Source organism: Orcinus orca, chromosome 13, assembly GCF_937001465.1.
Source record: "Orcinus orca chromosome 13, mOrcOrc1.1, whole genome shotgun sequence".
Taxonomy (NCBI): Eukaryota; Metazoa; Chordata; class Mammalia; order Artiodactyla; family Delphinidae; genus Orcinus; species Orcinus orca.
The window spans coordinates 56,335,041-56,345,590 of NC_064571.1; the positions used below are offsets into that span (position 1 = coordinate 56,335,041).

At 39.1% G+C, this 10,550-nt stretch overlaps 1 protein-coding gene across 4 annotated transcripts in view; it reads right to left on the bottom strand.

Moving 5' to 3' along the window:
• The window catches only part of DYNC2LI1 (dynein cytoplasmic 2 light intermediate chain 1), a 49,069-nt gene extending 43,388 nt beyond the window's left edge, over positions 1-5,681 (bottom strand). For all 4 annotated transcript variants that reach the window (XR_007470871.1, XM_049696000.1, XM_004265009.4 and 1 more), the window contains exons 1-2: positions 5,528-5,681; positions 3,529-3,646 (exon numbers count right to left, since the gene is read on the bottom strand). Coding sequence is in view for 3 of the 4 variants with exons in the window: in XM_049696000.1 (XP_049551957.1) it covers positions 3,529-3,646; positions 5,528-5,535 (126 nt within the window). In the remaining variant the exon portion in view is untranslated. The remainder of the gene's footprint in view (positions 1-3,528; positions 3,647-5,527) is intronic.
• Positions 5,682-10,550: the final 4,869 nt, after the last annotated feature.

The window sequence follows — 10,550 nt, forward strand, 5'->3', positions numbered from 1 at the left end:
AAGTGGTAGTTTGAGAGAGATGGGGAAGTAAATACTTTTCTACTATTATCAGAAATTCAACAGATAGTGTATAATATTCAAAGTCTGGAAACAGCCCATAAGCACATTATTCAGAAATACAGAAGTAAATTACAGAAGAAAAGTAAAAGATATGAAAATTGTGGCTTTGAGGAGAGATTCTGAATGATGTGGAGAGATTTGTTATTTTACTTTATGTACCTTTGGTAATCTTTTTTTCTTTAAGGTAGGTGTATTTTATTTTCATCTTATACATGAGGAAACAGACACAGAGAGATTAAGCAACTTGATCAACATACACAAAGATGTTCATCATAGTATAAATTATAATTGTTGAATAAACACAGAGGAGGGAGTCCAAATATCCAAAAGTAGGCAAACTGTGTTAAATCAATTATGGTACATCATTTGATGGAGGTACTTTAATAATAGTCTATATCAGATTAAGAAGTTTCTTTTCTATTCCTAGTTTGCTAAAAGTAAGTTAGTTGCCCCAGGTGTTGAATTTTATTGAATGCTTTTCTAATCTACTGAGATGACCAAATGATTTTTTGATTCTGACAAATTAATGCAGTATTAAAATATCAAGGAAAGAAGAAAATCATGTCTTTTTCCCAGATTCTTTTCCATTATAGGTTATTATAAGATATTGAGTATAGTTCCCTGTGCTATACAACAGGTCCTTGGTTATCTATTTTATATATAGTAGCACGTGTATGTTAATCCTAAACTCCTAATTTATCCCCCCTCCTTCCGCTATCCACTTTAGTAACCATAAGTTTTTCTTTTCTTTTTATTTATTTTTTTTTTGCGGTACGCGGGCCTCTCACCGTTGTGGCCTCTCCCGTTGCGGAGCACGGGCTCCGGACGCGCAGGCTCAGCGGCCATGGCTCACGGGCCCAGCCGCTCCGCAGCATGCGGGATCTTCCCGGACCGGGTCACGAACCCATGTCCCCTGCATCGGCAGGCGGACTCTCAACCACTGCGCCACCAGGGAAGCCCTGTTTTCGTTTTTATTTAAAGATTTTTTTGATGTGGACCATTTTTAAAGTCTTTATTGAATTTTTTACAATATTGCTTCTGTTTCATGTTTTGGTTTTTTGGCCGCGAGGCATGTGGGATCTTAGCTCCGGATTAGGGATCGAACCGGCACCCCCTGCCCTGGAAGAAGTCTTAAACACTGGACAGCCAGGGAAGTCTGCACAAGTTTGTTTTCTATGTCTGTGAGTCTATTTCTGTTTTTTTTTTTTTTTTTGCGGTACGTGGGCCTCTCACTGTTGTGGCCTCTCCTGTTGCGGAGCACAGGCTCCGGTCGCACAGGCTCAGCGGCCATGGCTCACGGGCCCAGCTGCTCTGCGGCATGTGGGATCTTACCAGACCAGGGCACGAACCCGTGTCCCCTGCATCTGCATCAGCAGGCGGACTCTCAACCACTGTGCCACCAGGGAAGCCCCTATTTCTGTTTTGTAAATAAGTTCATTTATCTTTTGATAGTCTTTAAGTTCTTAAACCACATACATGAATTACTTTAATAAAAGTAATTTAAGATAACAATAAAAACAGACTGTAACAAAAGATCCAGTCTAATAAAATTAAGGACAAAACAACATCATAAATGAAAAAGGCTTGCAGACCCCAAGCTCAAACTTAGTGAGCAGGGTTATGTGATTACTAATATTTTTCTATACAGTAACAGGAACACGGCATCTGGCAACAGAGAAGCTGGCAGATCTGCTCTAGTTAACAGTAGGTAAGCAAAACCGGAAAAATTCTGTTTTATCCTGAGAATTTCACATTAGAATAATTCCAGTTGAGTTACTAGGATTATAACAGATAGATAATCCATGACGTGTAGAGTCCATGACACGGACAGTGTCTAAACCTTCTACAGTTGTTAAGGAAAACCTCAAAAATTCTGTTCCATCCTGAGAAATACACATTAGAATCACCGCAGATAAGACAGTCCATGACTGACTGATATAGAGTCCCTGACACAGAGGCATGGCTGAAAGAAACGTTAAAGCTGAAACAGAAAGACTCAGGGAGACAAGGTGGTTGCCAGAACTATTAGAAGGGTAATTTTTAAATATCTGAAGGTTTAACAAGTAGAAGAGTAAAATTAGACTTACTCTCATACTTTTACAGGTCAGAATTCAAACCAAGGGGTGGATGTTACAATGAAACAGACTGCAATTTTCCAGCAACTAGGCTCTGTAACTAGGATTTTCTAGAAACAAAAACGGAAACAGCCTGCCTTGTAAAAGAGAACACCCCCATTGTTGGAAATATTCAAACCTAGACCATACAACCACTGTTTACAGTGACTAGAACCCTGGGGGAATCTAATTTCTCATAAAAAAAAAAAGCACCAGTGCACAATCACACACAATTCTGCATACATTTCTAGGGAGTTCACAGACCCCAAGAAGTACCTCCATGGATCCCAGAGTAAGAATCCCTATTGCAGAAGAGTAGACTAGGGCTTCCCTGGTGGCACAGTGGTTAAGAATCCCCCTGCCAATGCAGGGGACATGGGTTTGAGCCCTGGTCCGGGAAGATCCCACATGCCGCGGAGCAGTTAAGCCCGTGTGCCACAACTACTGAGCCTGTGCTCTATAGCCCCATGATCCACAAGAGAAGCCACTGCAGTGGGAAGCCCATGCACTACAACGAGAAGCCCGTGACCCACAACGAAGAGTAGTCCCCACTCACCGCAACCAAAGAAAGCTCGCACGCAGCAACAAAGACCCAACGCAGCCAAAAATAAAATAAATAAATTTATTTAAAAAAAACAGTATATCGCCTTAAAAAAAAAAGAAGAGTAGGGCTTCCCTGGTGGCGCAGTGGTTGAGAGTCTGCCTGCCGATGCAGGGGACACGGGTTCATGCCCCAGTCCGGGAAGATCCCACATGCTGCGGAGTGGCTGGGCCCATGAGCCATGGCCGCTGAGCCTGCGCATCCGGAGCCTGTGCTCCGCAACAGGAGAGGCCACAACGGTAAGAGGCCCGCGTACCACCAAAAAAAAAAAAAGAAGAGTAGATATCTTCAAGGTTCCTTCTATTTCTGTGACACTAGTTTAAGACAGTGAAAGTTAAACATATTATACTCTATATGGTTCATGTTTTTATTATCTATATGCTTGTTTCAGCTGTACAAGCTACCTATAAATATGACCATCGGAATAGTATCAATATTTATGGTGACTGTGAAAACTGGGAAAAGATAACTCCTCTGGGCTGTCTAGTCAGAAACACATGCCCCTTCCTCTGGGCTGCTGTGGCCCAGGTCAGGACACACCGCTTGACAAGAAGAGAAAGGCTGGGTGTTAGTCCCTACCCACCTGTGAGCAGGGCCCAACCAGATCCAATGTAACCAGCAGGCCGGAGACTGGTCATCTGGTTAAAGGGTTGAAGTACCTAAATTTTTATCAAAGTATTACAATAAATTTTACCACTGGTTGTTAAATCATTATAATACTTGGTGAAAAAAAAGTAGGAAAAAATGCATTACCCCGTTTTTACTGCCAATGAAGAAAACAGACTTTTCTCCAGTTTCAACTCCATTGCCTTCACTTCCATTACTTCCCCGTTTTTCCACTTCAGCTCTTGCAATTTCCCAGAGAGTTTCACTATATGAGGCAGAAAACCAAAATTCAGAGAAACAAAAAAGAATCCTTTCAAAAATTTCTTTCCAGCCCAAAGAAAATTTATTTCAGTCAGATTTATAAAACAAATCAACATCATTTGGGGGGGGACAATTTACTGGTAAAACTTCGGAGGATTAGTCATTCTCTTTGTACTAGATTGAAGCAGAAAATGATAAGCAGAGTATTTATTGCCAGGATTTGAGGTTGTCTGATTTGGGGGCTTCCGGGCAAGGCTGAAAGCTGTGTGTGTTAGCGTCTCAGACACACATGAATGTACAATGACTTTTGGAAACGCACAACTTGAAAACCACCAACATCTAGGAAAAGGGGGAATGTGTAAAGCCAGTGTACCACATCATCTTTGCCCCCTGAAAGTTTTTGGCTTTGTTTTTTAAATTATATATTTTTTGGCTCAAGATTCCTTTTTTAAAATATAAAAAAGGGGGAAAATCACCTAAAATCACTTTTGAAAATCATCTTTTCATTTACCTCTCTACACACTCATATAATTTTATACAAATAAGATTATATCGTTTTTTTTAAAGTAAAGCCTAAATGAATTATGGAGTATTGAACTAAAAATACATGAGAAAGATTTGATGTGTTACAAGCTCGAATCTACTACTTTCTACATAGAGTATGCCAACTTGAGCAAATTACCTAACCTCTCTGGATCCTTCATTGCTTTATTAAGTCAACAAGTATTTCTTGAGCGCCTAATATATGAAAGCTGCTGTGCTAGTCCCCAGGCTTACCTGTTTCTTCACCTCTAAAATGCTGATAAAAAAGAATACCAACATCATAGGATTGCCATGACTGTTCAAATGTGATAATTCATTTAGGTTAGGGCCTGGCCTATACATAATCATCTAAAATCAGTGACTGTTTATAATCATTATTATTCAAGAACCAGGAATGAAAAAAAGGGGTTAGAAAAGAGCAAAACAGGTGTCCCTAAATGTCTGCACTAAAATTCACACATTTATTTCACAGGTGAGCCCCTAAGAACTCAGTCCGGGCCTGTTTGCTCTTCAATTACACACTATTTCTTCATTATTGTGATTATCTTCTTTCCAAGTTCCCAGCAGAAAAGAGAGAAGGAGGTGTTGTAACCAATTAAACCGTGATGGGAAGCTTAAGGTTCATAAACTCAACAGAGGTCACACCGCCCATCCACCATGTGAGAAAAACAGACTTTCCTGCTCTGTGATGGACTCCAGGACTCATCTCTCCCGATGTCCTTATAAGTCGTTTAGAGAAGGTTTAGGTATGACCTTGAGAACAAGCAACTAAAATAGACATCATAGAACTGAAGAGCTAAAATGTATTTGATAGGTGATTAAAATCCCACCCCCACCCCTGCTGCCCGTTTATATATGACCTTACATTCTTCACAGTGCCTTCACAAGTTAGGCTCATTTATTGTTGTGAACTCCTGCACCCGGAGCCGAGGTCCCTGAGGAAGTGGCTTGTGGTCTGGTTCACCGCCTGAAACTGTTCCTAGAACATTCCCTAACCCTCGAGAAACTCTTATTGAAAAAGTGAATAATTGGAGTTGAATGATCTTTCAAAATCTCTTAACTTTTCCACCTGGGGAACTTTTCTACTTGCTTTCGGCAGAATCCACACTCTCAAGGATAGTGCCTACGGATCCTTGACCAACAAGACAGGAATTGCAAAGAGGACGAACTCACAATTTTCTTCCACCAACGGGTCCCGCGAGGATCTCCTCTCCCCAAATATACCCGCAGCGGCCTCTCCCTCCACCCCTCCCCCATCTCCACCCGTTCCTGGCTGGGCTGGGAAAGAAGGGAGGCTCTCGAGGGGAGCATAAGCCAGGCGCAAGCAGGGTTGCAGGGATACCTGGGCATCGTGGCTCGGCCGCCCCACTGTCGTGGTCTCCGCGTAGGGTCCAGCCTAGAATCAGCGGGACCGCGAGCTCTGCGCGAGGCCGGCTTAGTGCTGGCTCGTGGGTTGCTATGGTAGCGACGTCACCAGTAAAGGTTGCGTATAGAAGAGGGGCATCATGGGAAATGTAGTTTTCGGCGTTCTTTTCGAGCCTCTCAGCTTCATCCGTTAGGGTGGGAGAGAGAGGCGACAAGTGGTAATAAATCTGGGACCTAAAAACTCTGGGCTGGAAGTGTTCTTTTATTTTAAAAGTATTCCACTGAGTACCGACTATTTATATGCCAGGGGTCTCTCTCTCTTCAATTACTTTTCTCTCCCCAATAGCAGTGAATTGAGAATGGAGAACGAAACAATCTCCTGAGCTGTTTTATAGTGATTTACTAGAGGCAAAGAATATTTACGATTTTAGTATTTTCCAACTCTCTGCTTGTTTGGTTGTTTCAGGTTTTATGCAATAGCACATCATTTATTAATAAGTTAATAAAGCAAATGCATCTCCATAATACTTCATTTACTTTATCTCCAAATCAATAAAAAACATTATTACTATATGACATACACAACTAATTATAATAACCCAAAGGAAGCCAGAGATATAAGCTATTGCAGAGAGGTACAAACAATTTATATTAGAACAAGTGACTAATTATGCCTCAAGGAGTTGGTGAAACATTCATGGCAGTGACAGTATTTGATCTGTTTTGATTGACTGAAGAAGAAACTGTTCCTCTACTGTTCTGCCATTTGGCTTAGTCTCTATGTTGTAATGTTCAAGAATGTGGGCTTTGGAATAAGACAAACTTAGATCGAAGTCGGGACTCAGTCAAACTAGCTAAGTTGCCACATTGCCACAATGGAAAATAAGTCAATTTCTCTGAGCCTTAGTGTCCGATCCTGTAAAGCAGGGGAAAATTATGAGTTTTAAATGAGATAAATACATGTAAAACATAACTTATGTGTGTCTGAAACATTATAAGTGCTTAATACTTGTTATTATGGTGAGGTAAGCTGCTGATTAGCAACTTTGAAGAAAGAAACACAAGGAAATGAAGCAGATGGTTCACAGGAAATAAAAGGCATTCACTTCAGATAAAATCTTTGGGGACAAAATTCTCCCAACACGTAGGTGCATTTTGGAGACATAGAAGACTACAGTTGCACATAGGAAGGGAAGTAATGGACTTCAATGGAGAAAGGATGGTAGCAAGTGAGGCTAATACATCCATCATTGAATCAGCATTGCCTATAAACTCACAGACTGATGTGGGACAAATTGTAATGAATTGCAATGATTTGGGTTCTGGAACTTTAGAATCCCTTTGCATGTTAGTTGGGAAGCCCTATTGATATGGACAATAATGGCAGCTAACATTTTGCTAGGTGTTTTCTGTGGACTAGGCACAGTACTAGCATTTTAAAGTATAATGATTTGGGTAACTGGGATACGTGGTTGAAGGAGGGAGCCTGATAACCAGGAAGGTGAAGGTTATCTGCCTGGGCCCTAATCACCAGCACTGATTCAGGAGTGATTCAGTTGATTCACCTTGATCTGATTAAGCAGGTGAGTTCTCTTTTCTACCCTATGCCTCCCGAGGCTTCATACTTGGACGAAGAAAGTGACTTTCCTGGGTAGATGAAAATTGTTCTCAAGGTAAAATATACAAAGATTTGAGTTCCTCTTCTGAATCAGCCCAAGAAGACTCACAGATTTCAATGGTGGTGATGGAGGAGGAGACAGTTTTATGCTGCTTCCTGGATGAAACGAACAACAGTGCAAAAGGATAAAGGTGTGTGCAGAGTATATTTGGGGACCTGTGAATAGTTTGGGGTGGAAGCATATAAAGTGCCTGGTGGGGCTAAGGTGGGAGAGCAAACTGGACAGGTAGATTGAGCTACAGTGAAGGATCTTGCAGTCTGGATTTTACTGTGTTGGCGATGAGAAACCAAATAAGATTTCAAATAGGGGTGTGCCATGACTAGACCTAAGTTTCAATGAGATAATTTTCTGCAGCTATGTGAGGGATGCTTTGGAGTCTAGAAGTCCATACGGAGGCTATTAACAATAGCCCAGAAAGTGAGAGTTTTTATATTTTTTCCTTGTTTTCAAAGTTACATGAGCTTATTGTAGAAAAAATAGTATACAGAAAAAACTAAGAGGGTATAATAAGCAAATACCAGGAGTAACAACTATTAAACATTTTGATGTATTTTATTCCAATCTTTTTTCTCACAGAATTGAGATTTTACTGTAAAGTTTGTTAACATTCTGATTTTAACATGTATTTTCCCATATCAATTTTTTAAAAACCCATAATAAACATAGGCTTTGATGGCTACATAAGGTTCCACTATATAGATTTTTAATAATTTACTTAAGCATTCTCCTAATATGAGTGTTTGAGGTTAAACACCTAACATGAGTTGGGCCAGTCAGAGTCCTTTTCTGGAAATTTTCAAACAAGAATTAGGAGAATCAAGTCATTCCTTCTCTGGAGGAAATTGGCATATTTCCTGCTAAATGAAGTACTCTTGTGGCAATAAAATCCCTTTTTTCCTTTAGGAAAAAGAGAATAGGGGGAAATGTGAGAGGAGATGCGGTCCCTGCATGAACCAGTTAGCAGAAAAGCTTCTCCACCTTATTAGTCCTGCTACTCACTTTTGCTTCCTCACTCCCCACATTCCCAAAGCCTTTGCTCCCCTGGAATCAGCCCAGAGACTCTGCAGCGAAGTCCAAATTCCATGACAGCTAGGAGGTGGGTGGATGGGTGAAATGTGTTCTTGGCATCTCAGGACTACTTAAAGCCTTTTTCTAGAGAAATATGGTTATCCATGGTGGTTAATTCTTCAGGATTATACTTCAGTACAATTATGGGTTACAAGTGTTGTTACAGGAACCTGACTACCATGTATTTTTTTCCTATGGAAAAAATGTCCAAACAACCACTGATAAACACATTTTTCAAGCAAATACTTTATAAGTTGTGACTAACTTTTCTTGGAAATTGAGAGTTAAATTCATTTCTAAGCTATGGCAGTATTTGACTTTAAGGACACACACAGAAATCTAGAGCATTCAAAATAAAATTTTAGACACAGTCCAAGCAACTTACCTATAAGGAGCTTATTATGAAATCATGGGAGAACCCCATGACTTATACATATCGTATATGTGTCGATATGCGTACATACATATGAAACTTACAATTTGCCAAAACAGCTTCCTTTTATATGGATAAAACAAAGCAACACAGAAGACAAAGCATGAGTGCAAGAGAAGGAGGTAATAACTACCATTTTCACTAGTAGTACACCTCAGCTTTGACAACGAAAACATTAGGTATTTCTTGAAGATTATTCAAAAGATAATGCTTGAAATGGGTTTTGTAAATCATTTATTATGATTGAAAGGGAAGAAAATGATAGGAGACAAATATTACAATTAAACATGTAACATTATTCTCTTGTAACCAATCATAATAACATACTTTGAATTTTTTAAATGGCTATATAAAAGTAATTTCCCAGAAAATAAAATTTTCACATCAGTTACAGAAAATTGATTTCTTTCCATCAAAATATTTTATCTCTGCTCTATCAAAAATAAATGCCAAGTCTAGGGTACTACCATTTAAGCTAAGTCTTCACTACTTGTTTAAATTAGATTTTCGGGGGGCTTACCAGATGGTGAACTAACTATTGCCTGAGAATAAAGTCCTCACACATATGTAACAGCTCTGCCAAGCCTGTGGTTCACCGACTAATGATTATTAAATGGTTTTCTGGGAACTCAGAAACTACTGTATCCCAGCCAAAAGGCTCCTGAGAGTCATCTCAAACTGGTAACCCATTTATTCTCAGAAATTAATTTGCTTACCCAGTGAGTGGTTGTGGTTCAAAAGATTTAGGAGAAATAGTAAATGGCAATCTATTTCTATGGGTTTTTTTTTTACCTTTGTCATTATCAATAAAGCAAAATCTTACTTGATCAGTATACTTCTTGGCTCTGTCCTTTCGAAGGATGCTAACATGGGATGGAGCATTTTTAAAAAGCTTATAGTGAGAACAGTACATTGCCATAGGGAGAAAGCAGCAAAAAAGAAAACATGAAGGCTCTGCCAACAAATTAATTCAGCAGCTAACTTTTTTTTTCCAATTGGTTAAAAAAAATACCATACACAGAGTGATAAATATACGTCCAAAATATAAAATATTCTACACATAAATAAAATTAAGTATACTCATGATTACTATTTCAATTAAACATTTTTGCAATATAATTTTCATGTCTTATCACAGTTTCATTTTTATCATGAATAATAAGTATTTTGACACAAACCGGAATGTACTGACCACTTGCGTAACCTAGTAAAGTAATACGTTTCTAGACTCTTTCACCTAAAAATTTACCTCCTTTGACAGAAGAGTTACTTTCTCTTTCCTTTTAAAAAATATTTTTGGGAATTTATTTTTAAACTATAATTAAAAAGGACTGTATGAGGAAAAGCTTTAAGAATCGTCTTTGTTTTCATAGATATTATTATTTAACAAAGCAAGGTCAAGAGGACCCAGCACTAATGCAATGAAATGTGGGCAATATTCCAGTGAACTTGGGTTATGTTGACAGCCAAAGAATGTCAGGAATCACTGTCTCATTTTAAGTTTTACACTCCAGTGATCTGAAAAATTGACAGGGTACACTTTCTAAAACCACATAGGAGGTTCTGGTTACCTAGCTCTTGTTTTCTCACACTGCACTTGCTCTAAAATTTACCCTTCAACACCACCCTGCAGCTGTTTCTTAAACTGCATACTCTACTTCTTTCTAAACACCATATCATTAATTAAAAGCACATTTAATTACAGTACTTAATTTTTTGGCAATGAGCATTGCCAAATAATCAACTGGTTTGCCAAATGAGAGTTTGGAAAAACTCCCTTGAATCTCACTTTCTGAAGATTGTTAGAATATTTTTTTTAA